This window comes from Rhineura floridana, chromosome 2 (assembly GCF_030035675.1).
Source record: "Rhineura floridana isolate rRhiFlo1 chromosome 2, rRhiFlo1.hap2, whole genome shotgun sequence".
Lineage (NCBI taxonomy): Eukaryota > Metazoa > Chordata > Lepidosauria > Squamata > Rhineuridae > Rhineura > Rhineura floridana.
In genome coordinates this window covers 81,020,230-81,043,948 of record NC_084481.1, presented here as the reverse complement: position 1 = coordinate 81,043,948, position 23,719 = coordinate 81,020,230, and the positions used below count along the sequence as shown (strand labels likewise).

Sequence of the window (23,719 nt, the reverse complement as noted above, 5' to 3'; positions counted from 1 at the left end):
AAGTTATGATCTTGTTTATTTTTCTTATGTATAAATCCCCAGAACCAGGGTGTTGCAAGAAATGCGGCTACGAATTGCTCTAACATTATTCCTGATGTGACATTTTAAGTCAAGGGAGCCCAAAATTCTGTAACAACATATATGCTTAACATAACATGTAAAAAGCTTCATATCACAGCAAAGATATGCCCAGTGAATTCCCTAATATTGCTAAGAGGGTGGGTAAGTTGTTCAGCACTAAACTATGAACACAGATAGTGTGTAAACCCATTAGTAAATAAGCTTCCTCCTGCCATGATTAGGTACTGCTTTGCACACACTCTTTCACACCTTTCTTACTGCCTATAATGACAAATTATCCAATGAAAATCTATTCCAAGGCTCCAATTACTATTAAGTCCTACTGAACAATAGTGGGGAGTTACTTCCAAGTAAACATGCATGGGATTCCACTTCAAGCTATTTCTGGACATTGTTGTCAAAAGCCATCAGTCTCTTTGTTTTCTGGCACATAAAAGAATGATGGAACAAGTACCATATCTCTACTGACTCCTCCAGTCCAATGGAGAAAGGTTGATGGGCCATCCAAAGTTTATGCTAAAAACTCATAGTGTTTGGGTCAATTCTGTTGAATATCTAGTGACAGGCTACACTCAGGAATATGATATCTCATATTTGAGGGACTGAATGATCCCTGAATGATGGATTTATACAGTCGCTACTATAGTGTGAGGTACAAATTTGACTGATGCCTCTGCTCTTTGCCTGTTCTTTAATTTTACTCAGTCTATCTGTAGAAAGTCTCTCCTTCCAATTTTGATACATGTTGCAAAACACATAGTGGTTCAGATGATGAACCATATGCTTCATGCAAATCTCAGCTTGGTCATGATGTCACTGTCTGTCTGTAAGCAAGCTATTATCTCAGACACTCATTTGTAATATGGGTGACACAGCACCACTGTAGTGCAGTTAGACAGTCAGACTAGGATTGTGATACCCAGGTCTAAACCTCCTCTCCACCAGGAGGTTAACTGGATGACCTTGGACAGATCTTTCTCTCGCTCTTTCCCAACCAGATGGTTGTTGTGAGGATAAAATGAAGGGGGGGGGAGTAACATGAATGCCACCTTGAGCTGTTTGAAGAAAGGTGGGGATAAATGCAGTAAATAAACAGTGGCTGTAGTGGACTGTCTTACAAGGTGCTTCAAGTGCTGTAGAGATAATGTATATTAATGGTATTGAATATTTTTCTATTACACCTTTGGGCCTCTTGGTAGACAGAGACACTGAACACCCAGCATGAAACCCTTATCAAGCAGTGCAGCAGCAAGCTTTTGAGATGCCAGCATTTTGATGTGAAACCTTCACATATTTCTTCTTCACAGTGCCACTATCACTGAGCCCCCTCAGAAGCTGGCCCTTGCCAGTCCTTATGCTCCCGATCTCATTGGCACAGCTAGGAGGTAATATCCCCACATGGAGGTACGTGAGGGGCTACTGCTTGATGTCTGACCAGCACACAGCTGATGCTGAGGTAGCTACAGAGTTTTCCCCTGTAGTAAAGCCCACAAGTAACTTTCACAATCCTTTTTTTAGGAATGAACATTTGGCCCTTGGTGAAAGTAGAGCCATTTGTACTTAATCTTTAATGTGAGACTTTCCTTAATTTGTGGTTCTGTGTTTGAGGTCGCCTCCAGAATGTCAGTATTTTGAGGAAGGGATTCAAGCACATACCAGAAATGTAGGCTTGCACAGTTAAAAGTGGCTTAAAATGCTCTGTCACCCAGATGCAACAAGGCTGCTTTAAAAAGTGGTCTTTTCATGGTTAGGAATGTGATGGAGAAACGTTCTGAAAAGTGTAGGATGAACAAATCATTAACAGGGAGAAGTATAACTACCACACAAACAAATCAGGATGAATGCTTATTTTTGAATAAGCTCCTCGCAAACAAATCACATGGTCCAACCTCCCCGCTAAGCTTTGTGCAAGCAAATTAGGATGAACGCTCAACAAACAAGCAATTTGGAGAAGCGATTGTGAGAAACCATTGCCTAGTCTAAGAGACAGAATGTGTGTGTGTGTGCAAAACAAAACTACGAGAAATAAATTAAAGATAGATTAGTCAGCACACAGACAGTTACAGGACTGACCAGAAGTGTTTTTCTCCATGGCTGCTTTGAAACAAACATAATGGGATTTAGCAAGCCATTCCACAGTCCCTTCTAGACTGTGCTGCTAGTGAGATTTTGTTTTTTTGTCTGAAGATGAACAGAAGAGTGCATAGTTGTCTCCCTTCAGACCAAGTAAGAGGAAAGGCCTTGTCCAGAGTTCTAGGGCAGGGGTGAGCTGCAGATGCTTGAGAAATGCAGCAACTCAGGTTGTCCCTATCTTTTCATATTGATGCATTCATTCAGCCCTGTGTCAAATAGCAGATGTTGAGATACAGTGTAACTCTCTGGCTGGTACTCATAGTTTATGTAAAGGCATGATTTCCTAGGAAAAGGGTTATTTGAGGGTGTTAAAAAAAAGTTGGATCTGCCATTTATGAGCTCAGGGCTTCTTGAGCACACGTGCAATTTGACTTGTACCCCAAGTGCTCCCTAATGCCACAGCTACTGTAGTATAAACATAAGACTATATATATTTACATGTATGCATGCACACCTTACACACAACAGCAATATAGGCTCCACAAAACTGAACATCGTTACCATTCTCTTCATTTCTTTGGAAACTTGGTTGGTGCTGAGATGGTTGTAAAAGGAGCGATCCACTCCCCAGTGCGGTGGGTTGTGGCCAATGGAATTAGTGCGCTGACGGTTCATCTTGGCTATTGTTGCTTTCTCATCTTTCTAGAATGAAGAAAACAGCAAAAAAAATTGAAATTACTGCAGTGGCCACACGTCATCTTAAATCCTGTCTTAACTTCTTTTTACTTCTCCACCAGCATATTAACAAAGCTTTTTAATGTTGGGCAGCTGTGTGGACAGCTATGAAGAGTATCCATCTGATCATTTTAGTAATGTATTGTTTATTTTTTCAGGAGTTAATTGAAAGTATATTTATATGATAAATATAATCTGCATATCTCTGAAATACGCATCCATGGTCCAATTTGCATTGTTACAAACCTCAGCAAGTGTGGTAGAACCCCTTTAACCCTGCACAGAAAATAATGGACTTGCACACAAACAGAGATTTCATTTCAACTGAACTGCCTCGATAAAGGTTTGTCCTCCACCTACCAAACCCTGACTGAAGTGAGAAGATACCCAGGGAAAGGCAGACAGGACAGGAGGGATGAAAAGAGGTAAGTAGCATAGACGGGGGGCGGGGGGGAGAGAAAAGCGATGAACAGAATGTATGAAGAGTTTTCATCTAAGAAGCAGTCTGCCTGAATGCAGGAGTGGAGGAAGGCTGCTTTAATCTTTTCTCCTTTGGCCATTTCCCCTGTTCAATACTGCTACAAGCTCTTTTCCACTTGCTGATGGAAAGGTTTTTTCCACAGGCAGAAAAACAGCTCTGTGGGGTGTGTGAAGTTGGGGTGATTTTGAATGGGAAAAATGGTCAGAGGGGAAAAAGTTAAGTAGATTGTTCTCTGGATCTTCAAGAATGAAGCTTCTTGCAGCTCCTTTTAACTGAAGACCAAACATCAGAGCAAACATGCACAATTGCATCAGTCTGAATTGTCCTCATAACACAACTGCTATATTTATCTATTTATTACATTTATACCCCGCCTTTCTTTTCATGAAACCCAAGGCAGCTCACATATGGTTCCCGGCAGTCTCCCATCCAGGCACTGACCAGACGTGATCCTGCTTAGCTTCAGCAGGAAGCTGGCCTTATGTGCCTTTAAGACAATAGCCTGGGACTTATTACATGTACATATTGTATATGATGTGCATGGTTCTTGAACTTGCTCTAGAGTACAGTGTATATTTACATTCACTGAGAACAGGTTTTGCCACCCTTAGCCAGATGGAGATTTCATATGAACTTAAGGGGGAACCAGATGTTATGATTCAGGGTAGCCTTATGTTGAATTGCTCTTCATCTTTCCATAACTGTTTAGGCAAACTTACCTGTATCTTGATGTAATCACATTTACATTGTCCTGCTTCACATCCTGGCTGTTGCTAGTAGGGGTGGAGAAACATGTTAAAGTGTGCCTAAACTTTATGGAGATAACTCAAGATCGGTCTAGTTCTGCTTTTTAGGTAATGCAGTTAGGAATCCCTTTCTGAAATTACAATTTGCAGTGAAAGATTGTCAGGTAAACTAGGAACTCAATACCAGCTTACCCAATAAGAGAAGGTCTGCTGAGTTATATCAACCACAGCCAACAGAAAAACCAAATTGTGAAATAATTATTCATTTATTAGATGCTAGAATGCTTGCTGCTTTTCACTGGGGAAAAATGATAATGGTATCATAAGATTGCACTGTGAGTCTTACCAAAGTCGCAGGTAAAATTACCTTTCAAGCCCATAATTCTGAAATGAGGGGTATAAAATAAATGAGTTAAGCAGCCTTGGCTTGGATCTAAACTTCTATTCTATTCATGTTGTGGGGAAGGTGATTTGTATCTTGGCTGCAGTCCCTTATATCACATTGTGTGTGCACTAGAATATCTTTTTGAGGGGCACAGGCAGCTGCAGGGTTTCAACAATCCCTTGGGAGAGGGTGAGAAGTAGTATTCAGTTTGCATAATCAGAGACTTTGATTTAAGCCACTGTCCACATGTAGAAAACAGATGACTGATTTATGGAAGGATGAATTCATTTTACTTTGATTCATACTGTACAATGCAAACCATATATTTTGTTTTTTGTATTACAGCTTAAACCTCTGTGGTGACACTGAGGCTATTAGAAGGCCCCGTATATTGCAAATAATGCTAAGCCATGCTTTGCTTAACAAACCATGAATTAATCATGAGTTGTCCCACTTACAATAAAAGAAACCATGGCTTTTTTCTCCAAAGTCTGGTTTCTTTTCTAGCTGCTCTTGCCTTTGTAATTTGGTGGGGAGTCTGGGGTGAGGTGATCAAACAAATCATGGTTAAGGAAGGGTGCTAGATGCACACACAATGCCAAGCCATAGTTAAAACAAGCTAAGATTCATAGGCCAACAACAAACCATGGCTTAAGAATGCTGAGTTGTTGGCAGTAAATAAACCATAGTTATGTTGTTGATTCATCCATAACACTAAAATATAATTTTGATATGTAGAAGTTTAGCATTATGTTCAAACCAGGCCACAGTACCACATCATGGCTCAGTGTGAATGAGCAAACGTGCCGGCTCCTGGAGAGGAAATTGTGACTGCTTTGCTTCTTGCTGGTTATTCTATTGCTGTGCTAAGCTAAGGCATGGTTTGGCTTTGTTTGTCATCTGAACCTGGGTTTGTGGTTCAGTTCTCCGAGACAAACTGCAGGACAAGCCTATAGTTAGTTACAGTTTGTGGTTTATCTGGAGAGAGCATGACATGTGAACCAGGCCTAGTTATAGAAATAATGTGCTTTAAAAAAAAACTGGGGGAGAAAAAGATTGGAGTAGTTTTCACCTATAGTTTCAATTTATTAGAAGAATTTGAACATGACAATATATAGGGCAAATGAGTGAATCATCAGCAAAGGAGAACTGAACCCTATGACAATCATACCATCTCTTTGCTGCATCCAAGAAATGCTATTTAATCTATAAGTGCTCTAACTACAAATGTTTTATGCCAAAATATTAAGAAAACACTGGATGCCCAAAAGGGAAGTTCAAATTATTCCAAATATATAATATTATGAAGTCACTTGGTTATGTATTTAGTTGACTTTTTTTCTTTCAGAAATAGCCACAGTGATTTATTTTACATTCCTAGTCCTAGTCTATTTCTGCCTTCCAGCTGAAACTCATTCTACATCTACAGATTTTAAAAATATATCTCATTAGATGCCAAAAAAGGAAGCAAGAGCAAATCAGTAATCTGTGACCAAATATTTATTGCCTGGATTGATAAAATAACATTGTCTGTACATTTTATTACAGCTTAGCTAGGGGTTTTGCAACCAACACACACATACACAAGAGAGAGAGACTTGCAAAAGTAATCAGACCCCTGACCAATGCTCTCATATTACTGAATTACATTCTGATTTCGTTCTGTATGATATTTTATTTTGAAACACTGAAACTCAAAATCAATTATTGTAAGGTGACATTGGTTTTATGTTGGGAAATGTGTGTAAGAAACATAAAAAACTGAAACATGTTGCTTTCAAAAGTATTCAACCCCCAAACATTAATATTTGGTAGAGGCACCTTTTGCTGCAATAACAGCTTTACGTCTTTTGGGGTAGTATATACCAGATTTGCACAAGTGTTGGAGAGGTTTTGGTCCATCCTTCTCGGCAGATTCGCTCCAGGTCGTTCAGGTTGGTTGGACATCGCTTGTGGACTGCAATTTTCAAAGAGCACCACAGATTCTCAATGGGATTGACATCAGGACTTTGACTGGGCCACTGTAGGACATTCACCTTTTTGTTCTTGAGCCATTCCAGTGTTGCTTTGGCCTTGTGCTTGGGATCATTATCCTGCTGAAAAGTGAATTTCCTTCCAAGCTTCAGTTTTTTAGTGGAATGAAGTAAGTTTTCTTGCAGTATTTCCCTGTATTTTGCTCCATTCAGTCTTCCTTCCGTTTTAACAAGATGCCCAGTCCCTGCTAATGAGAAGCATCCCCACAGCATGATGCTGCCACCACCATACTTCACTGTAGGGATGGTGTGTCTTGAGGCATGGGCAGTGTTAGGTTTGCGCCACACATAGCATTTTGAGTTTTGGCCAAAAAACTCTATCTTGGTCTCATCTGACTGCAAAGCCTTTTCCTATATCGTTGCTGGGGCACTCTCATGCTTTCTGGGAAACTCCAGAAGTACTTTCAGATGGTATTTTTTGAGTGACGGCTTCTTTCTTGCTACCCTCCCATACAGGCAAGTGTCATGCAGACCTCTTGATATGGTTGACTGGTGCACCATTACTTCACTCCCAGCCATTGAACTCTGTAGCTCCTTCAAAGTGATTGTTGGCCTCTCTGTGACTTCTCTCACAAGTCTCCTTGTTTGAGAGCTGAGTTTTGAAGGACAGCCTTTTCATGGCAGTGCCTGGGTAGTGTGACGCAGCTTCCACTTCCTGATTATTGATTCAACTGTGCTCACTGGGATATCCAAACACTTGGATATTATTTTGTACCCTTTTATGCATTTGTATTACATTATCTCTCATTTCTGTAGAATGCTCTTTGGTGTTCATTTTCCTTCAGATCCACAGCCTGACCAATGATCCTTCAACAGTGGGGTTTTTACCCTGACAATGTGACAGCAACTGTAATGGTTCACAGGTGGAGGCCAATGGTAAGGTAATTGTGTCCTCGATAGGGCAATTTCTTTCATTAGTGTAAACTGGGAGCTTCCACAGCACAGGGGTTGAATACTTATGCAAGCAACATGTTTCCGTTTTTTATGTTACAAACATTTCCCAACATAAAAACAATGTCACCTTACAATAATTGATTTTGAGTTTCAGTGTTTCAAAATAAAATATCATACAGAACGAAATTAAAATGTACCATATGTAATTCAGTAATATGAGAGCATTGGTCAGGGGTCTGATTACTTTTGCAAGGCACTGTATATGTTTATCCATTATAAAAGCCTTCATATCAACAGATATGAGATGTCAGGACATAAATGTTCTCTAGCAATTAATCATATTTCTGAGATAGTGAGAATGCTATATGTGAAATGCTGTAAGCCAAGGATTCCCAAACTCTGGCCTGTGACAATCAATGGCCTACCAACTTCATGCAGGTGGTGCCAAGCATGCCTGTGGATATGTGGTTGAAGATGGGAAACAGTTAGGGTTGCCAGGTCAGAAGCATCCCAACCCTGAGATTTCAGGGTCGGCCATAGTGATGTCACAGGGGCAGGCCCTAGTGAAGTCACAGGGGTAGGACCCAGTGATGTCCTGGGGTGGGCCCCAGTGATGTAATGAAGCATCTAATGGGGAATTCTATATATCCATACATATATAATCATAGATATTAAGAAGGTATATGTTTTATAATCATAAAGAATTAAGCATTGAATTGCAGGCCTGTTGGGGCCCTGAAGATTCAGGCTCATAGAGAACCTGTAAGCAAATACCTGTTGCAAACGGCAGCGGTCACAGGGACCTTCTGTTTCTTTGCCAAGACCTGGCTGATGCTTGTCTGACAGATAATTGATTACCCTATTGTTTGGAAGCAAGGAGCGTTTAAATTATGAGAGAAGCTGTGATTGATGTAATAAGTAGGAATTGCCAATGTCTGATTCTTAGGTAAAGCTATAATGCCACCTAGGGGAAAAGTCTGTAATAATTATTAAGGGTTTAATGAAGAGAAATAGTGAGATTTTATAAGGAATTTACAAATTTATAAATGTGTTTTCATTAAGAAAAAGGTGGTGTTTTCATTAAGAAAGAGGGGGTGGCCTGCCACCTCTATATTCCTGAGGCTGAAAGATACTAGTTAACCAGAGTTGCCCAGTTTTTCCTTAGTCTGTGTGGCTTCAAAATGAAGCTCAAGTTTTTAAATAATCCCCTCTCTTGAGCTATTTATTTCATAAGTAAGGGAATGGAATTTCTGAGAAAGTGTAAGGACATAAGAACCCCTATGGCAAAAGAATAGAACTGGGGGTGCTCACACATTCCCAAACACCCTGAGTTGAGGCAAACTTAACTCAGGGAACTTGTCCAAATATTTCCAGGCATACCTGGGTTAGCCTGACTGATCAGGAACAATGGCATATGGAATGTACCAAGTATGCTTGAAAGCATATTCACAATAGTAACTGTTCCAACTAGTCCCAAAATTCATTAGTCTTTTAAGACAGTAGGACAATGGAGACATTAATGATATGGACAGAATCTTGGAATCACCACTGGAGTTTCCTAATGCTTTCTGATTGGTTTGGAACGATTGTAGAGAGGAGGAACTGTGATGTTGGGTGGGGAGGAACTCATGAGATTGGTGAAATCATTGTCACATGCTGTAACTGTACTCTATAAAAGAGCTTGCACAAAGTGCCTCAGTGCAGTCTCTCCTGGATGATTCTGGGGGGCTGACCCTGCATGTACATATGCATATGCCTGTAAAGAATAAAGGCCTACCTATTTGCTTCAAGCCTGTGTCCTCAAATTTGTTTTTAAGGATCCCCAGCAAAAGATCCCAATGGAGAAATAATTCTCCAGCACATCAACCACTGGCACATACCATTCAAACAAAAAAAGTTCTCTGATTGGAAATTAAGATAGATAACTGAATGAGGGTGTTCCCAGATCCAGCTGAAGTGACAGGATCATTCCTTCTCACCTGCTTAGGGAGCCTGGATAGGAAACATTAAATCAAGCCTACTTGCTTCTGGCCCTCAGGCCAAGCCAGTCACCAGAAGACCACTGTAGGAAGAAGAGAGCCTAGTGTTGTGGAGTTGTTAGATGGAAGTACTCAGGAGTAAACATGACTGCCCCTGAGGGCTGCAATTTTACTAATTTACTAATTTACATTTACTAAGGGACTAAGCCCCATAGAACTCAACAGGAATTACTTCTCAGTAGATATGGTTAGGATTGTGCTGTTGGTAAGGCTTGACTAGGGATCCTCTGCAAAAATATCCATATCAAAGCAGGGTTGACAACCCCCTGCCTGGAATGCCCTGCCTGTCCTTTAATGTGGCTGCTCCAAACTTCTTTACAGACTGGACCCTTCGCTGCAGGGAGAGGTTTGGGAAATGAGTAAGAGTTCAGAAGATTCTATACCCTTTTCTGCCTACCCTGTGGGCTGCTATACTCTGATAGCCAAGCCAACTCCAGTGAGTAATAATTGACAGAGAGAAAAAACACATGGTCTGGTCTACCTTCACAGGCCATAGATTGGGAACAGCAGCAATTAAAGCTACACTTCCAAGTATGTGAATTCTTTTTTACCACTATTATTTATTTATTCATTCATTCATTCATTCTATTTCTACGCCACCTTGTGGAGAAGACCGATTTCATGGTAAGACCAAATGTCTCTTGTCCTGTGCATGTAAAAGATGATATCAGGTGGGACATACCAAATCTGATCCATGTAGGGTGGGAATATCGCTGGGCTGCAAAAGCTAGTGATCTGAGAGGACATGATGTAATGCTCTCCTCCCAAATGCTGCCTCAGCCGATGTGTATGTGTCTATCTTGTAATGTTTAATGAAAGTATTAGGAGTGGCCCATGTAGCTGCCCTACAAATTTCTATCTGAGGGGCATTGTGAGAAAATGCCGCTGATGTGGTCACTGTTCTTGTGGAGTGAGCCACTGTGCCAGCTGGCTGGGCCAATCTTAGCGAGGCATATGCCAAGGAAATGCATGCTTTGATCCACCTAGCTACCATGGAAGTGGAAACCTTATTTCCCAGAGATGCTGGGTGAAAGGATACAAACAAATTATCAATTTTCCGAATTGACTTTGTCTTAGAAATATACACTTTTCCTCACATCAAGTGAGTGCCAAGCCTTCTCTATGGGGTGAACTGGATTAGGACAGAAGGATGGCAGTACCAGTTCCTATTGGCAATGGAAGGTAGACAGAACTTTCAGACGAAAGGAAGGGACTATATGGAGGACTACTCTATCCTTATGGAAGACACAAAAACTCTTATGCACAGACAGGGCATTCAGCTCAGACACTCTACAGGCTGAAGTAATAGCCACAAGAAATAAGACCTTAATGGATAGCAGATGGTGAGAAATTTGACTTAACGTTTCAAACGGAGGTTTTTGAAGGACCGTTAACACTTTGTGCAGGTCCCAGGTCGGGTAGCGATGAACCATAGGTGGCACTGATATCGTCTGGATGAAGAAGCTGTCCTTGAGAAAGCAGGTCCTCCCTTACAGGAATTTGCCATGGGGGTTCCACCGATAGGTTGAGGAGGTCTGGGAACCAAGATCTCCTTGGCCACCAGGGGGCTACTAGTAGAACTGTTGCCCATTCGGTTTAGATCTTGTGGATTACCCTGGGAATAATCAGCAGTGGTGGAAAGGTGTATAGCCTGCCTGGAGGCCACTGGGATGTCAAAGCATCTATCCCCTCCGCCTCTGGTGTCGCATACCTGGAGAAGAACCTCCTTACCTGTCGGTTGCGACTGGTGGCAACCAGGTCCACTTGAACTCTACAGAAGCGTGCCACTATCTGTTGAAAGGTACCCGGGTGAAGCATCCATTCTCCCTGATTCAGTTTCTCCAGCTGAGCCAGTCTGCTTGGTTGTTGTCCTCCTCCTTGAGATATTCTGCTAATATCTAGTCCACATTCTTCTCCGCCCACTGGAAGAGGAGAGAGGCTTCCTCCTGGAGGTGGTGGGAGTGCTTGCCCCCTTGACGGTTTAAATAAGATTTGGCCGACACGTCGTCTGTTCTGACAAGTACCTCCCCCAACTGTCTGAACTCCACAAAGTGTCTGAGGGCCAGACAGACAGGTTGAAGTTCCAGGAGATTGATTGGCAGAATGGATTCCTGTGGCATCCATGTGCCCTGTACCATCTGACTGTCGCAGACAGGCTGGCGTCTGATGTGATCAAGGTTCGAGGGGGATCCTGAAACAGTACTCCTCTCAACAGGTTGGCTTTGTGAACCCACCAAAGCAATGACTAATGGACCCGTGGTCAGTGTCACTTTGCAGTAGTGTCTGGATGCTATGTTGCTCTGGAAGGGCAAAAGCGCCCATTGGAGTGCACAAGAATGATGATGTGCCCAAGGCGTAGTTTGGAACGTTGACACCATCAACCCCAGGAGCACTGCCAATTGCATCAGGTCTGTTGAATTGGAAGACAGGACTTTTGACACTGTCCTGCGTATCTTGTTTACTCTTTCTTGGGACAACCTTAAGATTCCCTTCAGTGAGTTTATGGTGGCTCTCAGATGTATTATGCAGTGAGACGGAAATAGCTGACTCCTGGATTCGTTGATCAGGAATCCATGATCCTTTAGGCATGCCAAGGTGATGTTGAGGTCCTCCCAAGCCTTGTGTAATGATGTGGACCAAATCAGAAAGTCATCCAAGTAGGGGAAGACATGAACTCCCTGTGTCCTGAGGTCTGCCACCAAGGCAATCACAATTTTCGTGAATACTCTGGGGGCAGACGACAGGCCAAATGGCATAGCCCTGTATTGAAAGTAGCCTTGGCCCACTGCAAACCTGAGGTAGCGCCTGTGGGGCGGAAATATAGGAACATGGAGGTAGGTTCCTTCAGGTCGATTGAGGAGAGAAAATCCCCCTTCCTCAGGGCCTCCTTGATTGAAAGTAAGGTGTCCATGCGAAACTTGTGGTACTTTATGTATCCGTTCAGGTTCTTGAGGTCCATTATCACCCTAAACGATCCGTCTGTTATCACAACGGTGAAGAATAGTGAGTGGTTTCCCCAAAAATCTCTCCCCTGCCGGGACGGTTTCTATAACTACAATCTGTATCAGATGGGAAATTGCCTACAAGACTCTTTCCCTCTTGTGTGGAGAAGTTGACAGGGGAGATGGAATAAATCTTGCCAACAGGGTGGAAGTGAATTCCAACTTTAGGTCATACCAGAGGGTGTGTAGTACCCATTGATCTGATGACGTGTCCTTCCACCGGTGTGCAAAGCGTTGGAGATGGCCCCCCACTGGTGGGATGTTGGCGTCAGAACTTATGCTTATTTCCCTGCGACTGGGAACCAAATCCCGAGCGGTTGGGGAAATGGTGTTGTGCTTTAGGTTGGTTGCACTGTCTGTTCCAGAATGGGCGGCTGGAGCAGGCATCCGTCACTCTTCCAGATGTCCTGGAGCCGTGAAAGGACCGTGGCAACAGATAAGGGTGGAATGAATGTTGAAAGGACCTTCTGTCATCCCTTTTCCTGGAGGATGGCATTGACTTTTTCTTCTCCTTAGATTCCAACACATTTGCTAGGGAGTCATCCCCAAATAACTTGCCTCCTACAAATGGTTCTGAGTCAAGATTTGAGCGGGCTATGGTGTCTGCCTCCCAATGTCACAGCCATAGGATCTTCATATGAAGACGCCTGCCGCCAGTGACCTTGCTGCAAACTGCATAGCATCCATGGATGCATCTGCCATGAAGGTTACTGCCCGAGAGACCTTGAGTAAAGACTTGCGTACTTGGACCACGTCCTGCTGCAGACCGTCCAGCAGATCCTCCAACCAGAGAAGGGAGGCTCCAGCAAACACCAAGGAGGCTGCTGCTGTCCTGATTCAGAGTGCACTAGCCTCATGGATCCTTTTGAGACCCTGATCCATTTGTGGCATCTTTAAGATGAGCATCTGAGTCCTTTGGGTTCAAAGATGGATTCAGCAAATTCACAATGGGAGTGTCTATCTGCGGAACTTTGAGCTGGTCCATGATGTGTTGCTCCAGCGTATAATATTTGTTGGCTATCGAGACCGACTTTTTGAATTGCAATGGGATGTCGAACTCTGACTTGATTACTTTGGGAAGTAGAGAAGGGAGTTTCAGGACTCTAGACTTGAGTTTCAGATCTGGACACACTGCTGAAACCCTAGATGTTGGGGGGCAGGAAGATCCTCTGTAGAAGTGCAGTTCCTGAAATATCCTAGTGGTTGCAATCTCTTCAGATTCTGAATCCCCACTCCATTCTTCTTCATTCAGGATCATTAAATCATTGTCTGGGTCGAGAGTGCCTCTTCCGGAGGTTGAAGGTGCCTGCCCTGGGTCATGGCATATGGATCCGGAGATGCACAGTTCAGTGGTGGACACGCATTAGTAGCTGAGCGGCCTGTAGTGGAGCCCTGCATCGCCTGCACTCTAGGTGGTGCCTGAGTGGGTGAGGGAGCTGATACTTTCTGTGTTAGGACACATGTAGGGACAGATGATGTCGACAGATCTCTACCTATATCCATTAAGAGAGAATCCCTGAGTTGTTCCTTCAACTGTTGAAGTGAATGAGCTGAGAGTTGTAACTGAATAGGCTGAGCTTGAGCGAGATGACTGAAGCCTTTGCCCCCCACCTCTTCGGTTTGTTGAAGAAGTACTGGTTCTTCCAAAAAACCTGTAAAGGGCTCAGAGGAGGAGCTGGTAGAAAAAATGAAGCCCAAAGAAGGGTGAGGCTGATTGCCTTCTTCATCAGATAGGGATTCTTGGTCCCTCTGTGTTCTGCAGATGGCACTGTGGGAGGCATTCCTCTCTGATTCTGCCTGTTGATCAGGGCCTAGCTTGTCTCTGTTGGCGTGTGTGCGTTGTTGCGTGAAACAGCATACATTACGTTGGAGTTAAGTTGAGCAAGAAACTTCTTCAGAGCATTTAAATCATGTAAGAGTCTTTATTAAGACATTAAGGCTTTTCAGCAGATTCCCCCCCCTCTAGCTCTACAGCACATTTCTCTTCAAAAGCAAAAGCAAGACAGCCTCTCAGTTCAGAGGCATGGTGCAGAAGGCAACAGAAGAACCAACAACTGGCTGTTACAACTTTCCCAGCTGTTATCTCCCGTTACCATGACAACCTGTCTGACCTTCAAGTCTGCTCTCTCAGGCCAGGCATGGCAGATAAGACTGCTTCTCAAAACACATGCTTGTAACTTTCCAGACCTGATGAAAACATCCTTAGGCAGTACGGCCTAATGCCAACAGTCCCCCTTTTTCATCATGTCTGTAAATCTATTACAACAATAACACATTTCTACAATACATCTTGCAATACATTTCAGTACATTACATCATACATTTTCAATTCAGTTCAGTACAGTTCAAAATTACATCTCAGTACAGTTGAAAACTTTATTCACTCAAACTTTGGTTCAACACATGTCAAATAAAGTGTCTCAGGATCCATGTCTACAACTTTATTCATTCCAGGACTTGTTATTAATCCCATGGTAAATCTTTCAGGCGGTTTGCCTAAATTCGCTCTTGTGGAGAGTCTTAAAGGAACCAGAGCTTCAGCTCTCTCTGCCCCCCCATTTGTGCTTGTGCTTGGCACAACCTGCGCAGGAGCTTTCATTTCCTCAGCTTTTCGTTTCTTCGATCTGCGTTTCCCACAAATGAGCTCAGTTAAAGCATCTCTGAGAGGTATTTGTGTGCCTTCCACTTTAATGCCTTGATCTGGCTTAAATGTCTGTGATGGTGTTCGTGTTTGTGTGCCACCTGTTTCTGTAAGAATGACTGTCTGCCTTTGATCCCAAGGCTTTTCTGAGACTTTAATGCTTCTGCTCAGAAGTAACTGCTGTGTTTCTGGACACCAAACTCTGTAATATGCATTCTGAAATCCCAAAACAAAACCTTGCTGTGCTCTGGGCGCAAGCTTGCCCCTCCTTTTTCCCTGTGGAATGTGGATCCAGCACCTTGCCCCGAATTTTTGAATGTGTTCTATCTTAGGCTTTCTGCCAGTAAGTTTCTCATAAGGAGACATTCCAATTGCACTGTGTAACACCCTGTTGTGAATATAATTCGCATAAAGAATTGCTTCTGCCCAGAAAGAATTCCCTAAACTGCAATTCAACAGCATGGCTCTCATTGCTTCCTGCAGCACCCTATTTTTTCTCTCTGCAGTTCCATTGGAAAACGGGCTAAATGGAGCCGTGAAATTCTGGTTTATTCCCTTACTCTCCAGAAAGTCACTTAACGCTTTGCTCGTAAATTCCCCACCTTGATCTGAGTGAATCGCTTTCACAGTGACGTCATGTTGAGTTTCGATTTTCTTAATGAACAGTTTCAGCTTCTGTTCAGCTTCACTTTTATGCTTTAACAGAAAAACATGACAAAATCTTGAAAAATCATCTACCAGTACCATGAAGAATTTCGCACCTCCTCGTGAAGCATTTATTGGCCCTGATAAATCAACATGAACTAACTGGTAGGGAGCTGTTGTGGTTCTCTCAGCCTCCCGGTTTATTGGTGCAATAGTCATTTTAGCTTGATTACAAGAATCACAATCCATTATTTGTCCACAGTCTCTTAAACGCATGTTTTCACTGTGCAAAGGGGTTTTCTTAATCGTGTCAAGGTTTGCATGCCCCAGCCTTTGATGCCATTCATGAACGCAGCCCTGATGTACCTGTGCCTCAGCGTTTAACACAGCACACCCTGCTTGACTGCTCTTTATTACAAACTGTGAATCATTAAGGCTTCCCTGCATGCACACTTTATCTCCCCTCATTATAAAACATTGGTCTTTGTGGAACAAAATTGAATAATTACAACTCACCAGTTTGCTCACTGACAAAATATTATGAGCCAATTCAGGAACAAATAAACAATCTGACATTATTCCAAGCTTGTCAAATTTCACCAGACCACGAGCTTCCACGTTCTGACGCGATCCATCAGCAAGTAAAACAAAGTCTTTCACTTCTTCTGAAACGTAAAACAAACGTCTGTCTTTAATTAATATATGGCTTGCTCCGCTGTCAAGCAGCCAGTTAATAGGTCGTAATCTTGAGAGTTCTGTTTACAAACAAAGTTCACACTTCCCTGCTTCAAGCCTCCATCCCTGGAGTTGCGCTTGATTGCACAGTTTTTACGGAGATGCCCACGAGCCCCACAGCCAAAACAAGACTTCAGCCGCTGCTGCTCCCGCTTGTTTTCCTGTCTGCTTTCGACAGCCTGCTCCGGTTCGGCACTTTTCTCCTCCTTGCTTCTGACAGCCTCCATCAGCTCGGCTCTCTGCGCCTTCTGCCTCCACTGCCATTCCTGGGACAAATCCTGCAACGCGTCCCACATCTGTTTAGCCGACGGCTCATCTCTCACACACATCAGTTGAGAATCCGATAGAGCCAAGATTATAAACGCCTGCGCCCTCTGGTCTCAACGCTTCCAGGCCGCAGTCGGTACCGCCGGGGTTTTTTCTTTAATCACGTCCCATAAATCCTCTGTTATCAGCAAAGCCCTCATCCTCGGCTTCCAGCTGCCATAATTCTTTTCATTAAGCCGTTCCATCGGCAAGCCTCCCCCAGACAGGTTTACAGCCATGTTGCTCACCTCCGTCTGGTTCAATCAATCAAGCTGCCCTCTCTGGAACTCCGTCTCCCGTTCAGACCAGCAACTTACTCCCGTGTAATGCGCTGTGGATCTGGGCCCATAACCCTTGTTGGCGTGTGTGCGTTGTTGCGTGAAACAGCATACATTACGTTGGAGTTAAGTTGAGCAAGAAACTTCTTCAGAGCATTTAAATCATGTAAGAGTCTTTATTAAGACATTAAGGCTTTTCAGCAGATTCCCCCCCCTCTAGCTCTACAGCACATTTCTCTTCAAAAGCAAAAGTAAGACAGCCTCTCAGTTCAGAGGCATGGTGCAGAAGGCAACAGAAGAACCAACAACTGGCTGTTACAACTTTCCCAGCTGTTATCTCCCGTTACCATGACAACCTGTCTGACCTTCAAGTCTGCTCTCTCAGGCCAGGCATGGCAGATAAGACTGCTTCTCAAAACACATGCTTGTAACTTTCCAGACCTGATGAAAACATCCTTAGGCAGTACGGCCTAATGTCAACAGTCTCTTCCATCATTCTGCTGGAAACAAGCACCCTGCCTTTCAGAGCCGCCCTGTCCGCCATAACCTGTGTCTCAGCCACCTGGTGTCTGACGGCAGAGGGGCAGGCCATTGCTGCCCCTGACTGTACCACCAAAGGATGTAAAGGTCCTGGTACCTGACATGGTAAAGGCTCCAACGCTGCATCTGATGGTGGTGGGGGAAGAGGTTTCATCCACTTCGAGGACTTATCTGTTTTGCGGTTTGCTTTCCCTATGAGAGCAACGCAATGCAGGGCTTACGGGGGCAAAAGGGCCTCAGGGATTGTTCCTGGTGAAGACGCGGTGGGGCAGAGACCACCTCTGTGGTAGGTGAATATCACTGTGGCCCTCCGAGATGGGTGGTAGAGTGCTGGCTTGATGGGCAAAACCAAATGCAATCTCCACAGTTGGCGGCTGCCCACCTCAGTGCTGGGTTGCTGGCAGGGAGGGCAAAGCTAATGGCCGCTGAGACCATTGGCGGCTGCTCATCATGTCTCCCCTCACCAGGAGCGCAGGAAAAGGCTGGCCGCAGGAGGGGGGGCCTGTGAAGCTGTGGCGCAGTCAGGGCACCACAGTTGCTTGCAGAAAGGTTGCCCTGATCAAAAAGGTGGCTGTCGCTAAGGCTTCCAAAGAGCTGGAGAAGCTGCAAGGCTGGTGGGAGTGGGTGGGCCAGGAGAGGCCATAAAAACTGCAGGTGTTGGAGGGGGGGCGTTTTAACTGGGGAGGAAAGAACAGTCAAACAACTGTTTAACTGGGGAGAAAAACTATTTAACTGGGGAGGAAAGAACAGTCAACAATCAACAATAAAACAGTTAACAAGAAACCCTAATAAGGAGGGTAACACAGACACAAGATAAAACAATACAGGCCTGAACCAAAGAAGCAGAGAGGACTCAACCGTGCTTGGCGAAGGCAAAAGAGAACTGAGGCAAGAACAGGAACAGACCAGGAAGGACCCACAAAAATTCAACAGTGCACTTTTGCCTTCAACCGCTAGGTGGAGCTAGCTACTCCACCTGATATCATCTTTTACATGCGCAGGAGAATAAGCTGACTCACACAGAGACCTGGAGAGGACCCAAAAATCTGGAGGCTCCAGGCAAAAACCAGAGACCAGGTAACCCTAGAAACAGCACATCCATCACATTCAATATTAATATTGATTTTTAATTTAATTTTAATTGCTTTTTTGTTTCTTATTTTGTATTTTATTGTATTACAGTTTGAATTCTATGGAATTACAATTGCTAAACAGGCAGAAAAATCATAAAATGTTCAACTAAGACCCTCAGCAATTTTCAAGTGGTTCATGGAGAAAAAAGCACTTAGGAAAAGAATCATATAAAAGCTGTTGTTGTTATTATTTCCTGTTGTTATTTCAATAAGTTGCTGCATCTTAGGGCTTGCTGGTACATCCTGCAGGCCTAACTTCACTACAGCAGCCAGTGGGAAAAGTTGGAGCAGCACCATGTTATCCTGTAATATCAAGAATGCTGTCTTCTCTTATAATACCAAGAATGATGTAGCTCAGGACAACTTTATGCAGACATAAATCCTGCCAGCATGCACACAGCACCACCTGTCTTGGTCCCACTGCTGAGGCAGTGTAAACAGGCAGAAGGCTATCATAGAATCATACAGTTGGAAGGGGCCTTGTAGGCCATCGATTCCAACTCCCTGCTCACAGCAGGAAATCCACAGCTAGAGCATCTCCCGCAGATAGCTGTCCAGCCTCTGCTTGAAGACATCCAGTGAAGGGGATCCCACCACCTCCCTAGGCAGTCGGTTCCATTGCCGAACTGCCCTTACTGTCAAGAAGTTCCTTCTAATGTCCAATCTGAATCTACGCTCCTGCAACTTAAAACCATTAGACCTAGTCCTACCCTCTGGGGCAGCAGAGAATAAATCTGTACCCTCCTCTATGTGACAGCCCTTCAGGTACTTAAAGAGTGCAATCATGTCACTCTCTTCACCAGACTGAACATGCCAAGTTCCTTCAACCATTCCTCATAAGACTTGTTCTCCATACCGGCTATTATCCTCGTCGCCCTGTTCTGAACCCGCTCTAACTTGTCTATATCTTTCTTAAAATGAGGCGCCCAGAACTGAACGTAGTATTCCAGATGAGGCCTGACTAATGCAGAATATAGTGGGACTATTACTTCCCTCGACCTGGAAACTATAGCTCTGTTTATGCAGCCCAAAACCGTGTTTACCTTTTTTGCCACAGCATCACACTGCTGGGTCATGTTCAACTTGCGATCCACTACAATTTCAAGGTCCTTCTCACATGCACTACTGCTAAGCCGGGTATTTCCCATCCTGTACCTGTGCATTTTGTTTTTGTGGCTTAAATGCAGAATCTTGCATTTGTCTTTATTGAATGTCATTTTATTAATTTCAGCCCAATTTTCTAGTCTATCCAGGTCCCTTTGGATTTTATTCCTGTCTTCCATTGTGTTAGCTATCCCTCCCAGTTTTGTATCATCTGCAAACTTCGTAAGGCTTCCCTCCACCCCATCATCTAAGTCATTGATAAAAATGTTGAAGAGTATCGGCCCCAGGACAGAACCCTGTGGCACTCCACTCGAAACCTCCTTCCAGTCCGAAGCAGAGCCACCGACGACCACTCTTTGAGTACGGTTTTCCAACCAGTTGTGAATCCACCTGACAGTATTTCCATCTAGTCCGCATTTGACCAGTTTGCTAATCAAAAGGTCGTGGGGGACTTTGTCAAACGCTTTGCTGAAATCTAGATAGATGACATCTACAGCATTTCCACCATCTACTAAGCTAGTGACCCGATCAAAAAAAGAGATGAGATTAGTTTGACAGGATTTTTTCTTGACAAACCCATGCTGGCTCCTACTAATCACAGCATTGCCATCTAGATAGTTGCCAATGGACTCTTTTATTATCTGTTCTAATATCTTTCCTGGTATTGAAGTCAGACTGACCGGCCTGTAATTCCCTGGATCTTCTTTTTTACCCTTTTTAAAGAGCGGGATGACGTTTGCCCGTCTCCAATCCTCCGGCACCTCTCCCGTTCTCCAGGATTTCTCAAAGATGATGGCAAGAGGTTCCGAGAGTACATCAGCAAGTTCCTTCAATACTCGGGGATGCAGTTCATCAGGCCCTGGAGATTTGAACTCATTTAGGTTAACTAGGTATTTCCTGACTATCTCCTTATCAATCTTGAACTGCAATCCCGACCCCTTACTGAGATTGCTACCGATGGAAGGTTGCACACTGTTCCCTTTTTGGGAGAAAACGGAGGCAAAATAGGCATTGAGCAGTTCTGCCTTTTCCTTGTTATCTGTCAACATTTTTCCATCCTCATTGAGCAGTAGTCCCATCATTTCCTTGGTCTTTCTCTTGCTTCGAACATATCTGAAAAACCCCTTTTTGTTGTTCCTCGCTTCCCTCGCCAGCCTCAGCTCATTCTGGGTTTTAGCTTTCCTTACACTATTCCTGCAAGCCCGAGCCACTCATCGGTACTGATAGTATCCCAGCTGATAGTTTGAGGATTGCAGAGGCATACTTCCCTCTGTACTCATTATGACATGCCTTAGTCCGGTCAGTTATCATTTTCATAAAGGCTAATTTGAGATGTTCAAGGACATCAAATGGAACCAGTGCAGCCATTTGTTTATTTAAAACATTTAGGCTGCAATTCTTTGCACGCTAACTTTGGAGCATATTCCTTTCAACTCAGTAGGATTTACATCTAAGTGAATATGAATAGGATTGCACTGTTAATTCACATTTAATTAATTAATTAATTTGTTAGTCACTTTTCTTCCCAAACATGAACCCAAAGTGACTTACAATCAATATAGCTGGATAAATTCCTGTAAGAATTTCTACATGAAAGGAGGTGGAAAAACTACCTCAACTGGAAGTTCAGGACAATATTATTTTTTAAGCTAGTGTAGTCGGACATAAAACAATGAGAAATGTACATTGATCGTTTCCATTTTCGATGGTATTTTTTTACCAAATTTGTGTTTTAATGTTATTCTGCCAAAATGGCTTAATAACAATAACGGGGCTATCTATCAGCTAAAAATCAAAGGCCTGGTTCCCATACCATGCTAAGCCAAGCCTTGGCTTAAGTGTGAACAAATGAGCATGTGGCCTCCTATAGAGTAGATTACAGCTGCTGTACTACGCCAAGTCTAAGCCAAGGTCTGATTTAGCATGTCATCTGAATCCAAGCTCATGGTTAAGCTCTCTCCAGGGCAGTAGCAAAAAGGACCAGGGAGTAGGAAAACAGCCACCATCTGCTTTCTGGGAGCCTGCATGTTTGTTCTTCCACACTAAAGACGTGGTTTGGCTTAGCATGATGTATGAACCAGGCCAAAGTGTTTATCTGTGTTTTGACTTAGGATAAAGATTTTAAATGATGACACAGCTCATATGAGAAGTGGCTTCTTAGTACATCGTCCAATGAATAATGTCATATCTTAAGCTTAAATAATGCTGATAGCTTGAGGGGAGTGAAATATAAGAACGTAAGAACAACTTGCTGGATCAGGCCAATGACCCATCTAGTCCAGCATCCTGTTCACACAGTGGCCAACCAGATGCCCATGAAGTCCGCAAGGACCTGAGTGCAAGAGAATTCTCCCCTCCTGCAGTTTCCAGTAACTGGTATTCAGAAGAATACCGCCTCTGACTATGGAGGCAGAGCATAGCCACAGATAGCTTTATCCTCCATGAATTTGTCTAATATTTTAAATCCATCCAAGTTGGTGGTTATTACTGCCTCTTGTGGGAGCAAATTTCATAGTTTAGCTATGCACTGTGTGAAGAAGTACTTTCGTTTGCTTGTCCTGAATCTTCCAACATTCAGCTTCACTGGATATCGGTAAGTTCCAATGTTATGAGAAATAGAGAAAAACTTTTATCTATCTCCTCTCTCCATGCCATGTATAATTTCATGTCACCTCTTACTCACCTTTTCTCTAAACTAAAAATTCCCAAATGCTGCAACTTTCCTCATAGGGGAGTCACTCTATACCCTTGATCATTTTGGTTGCCCTTTTCTGAACTTTTTCCAACTCTACAATATCCTTTTTGAGGTGAGGTGACCAGAACTGTATACAGCATTCCAAATGTGGCTGCACCATATATTTGTATAACAGCATAATGATATCAGCAGTTTTATTTTCAATTCCTTTCCTAATTTTATGATACATATATCTGACTTTAAATCAGGAGTGGGGAACCTCTGGCCTGCAGCCCAAACCTGGCTCACCAGGCTTTCCCATGTGGTCCACAAGGCCATGTCATCAGGTAAAGGACAGGTAATGGCAGGGCTTGGCCAACAGTGGCTTTGCCGGTGCTGCTAATTGGCAGCACCTGCAAAAAGAACCTTGCACAGGTTCCAAATTGCCTGACAACCAGCTGGTTGTTAGGAGCTCTTGAAGCTTTGTGCAAAGCAGGATTGTACCCCTGTACATCAGCTAATATGTGGAGAAGTCAATCCTGCTTGGTCTGGCTGCACAAGAGAACTCCCTGCAAGGAACTCTCTCTTGTGCCTGAACCCAGTGCTAAGCAGACCTGAGCTCCCTGTGCATCAACAATGTAAGGGGAGGTCAGTCCAACTTTATTTGGGTTTGTGAGTAAACTCCCTGAAGGAAACTTTCTTGCACCCCCAAGCCTGCTCAGTTTGACTGCACAAAGTTCCAGCTTTCGGACTACAACACACCAAATCACCTGATGCCATTTGTGAAGTCAGGTAATTGATAGGTGGGTGGCCCCACCCACTGTCAAATTTGGCCCATGAGGCAGATCCTGATAAAGATCTGGCCTGTGGAGCCAAAAAGGTTCCCCAACCTGCTCTAAGTACAGATGATAATAACTATCCAAGTCAATAAGATGAATTCTTACAGTGGGCATATTCTGGGTCAAGAACTTACTAAGGTATGCTGCAGTTCCCACCAGATAAAATACAGTATGGGAAAATGCTTGCAATTTCTGCAGGCCAACCTGCTTGTGCTAAATAAAGTACATTTTGCAAACCTGCCAACTTTCCTGCCAATTGCAAAAGTTTCTGCAAACAATTTTTTTCACTTTCATTGCTGACAAACACAGCCAAAATTCTCTTGAAAAATGCAGTACACTCCTTTGTAGCAAGTTG

The 23,719-nt window shown here is 43.5% G+C and overlaps 1 protein-coding gene across 1 annotated transcript in view; it reads right to left on the bottom strand.

Annotated features, from left to right (window-relative positions):
• Window positions 1–23,719, bottom strand: part of ADCY5 (adenylate cyclase 5) — a 421,425-nt gene that overhangs the window by 99,606 nt on the left and 298,100 nt on the right. Inside the window, exon 8 of the mRNA XM_061609082.1 lies at window positions 2,716–2,856. Within this exon, the coding sequence (XP_061465066.1) occupies window positions 2,716–2,856 (141 nt within the window). The remainder of the gene's footprint in view (window positions 1–2,715; window positions 2,857–23,719) is intronic.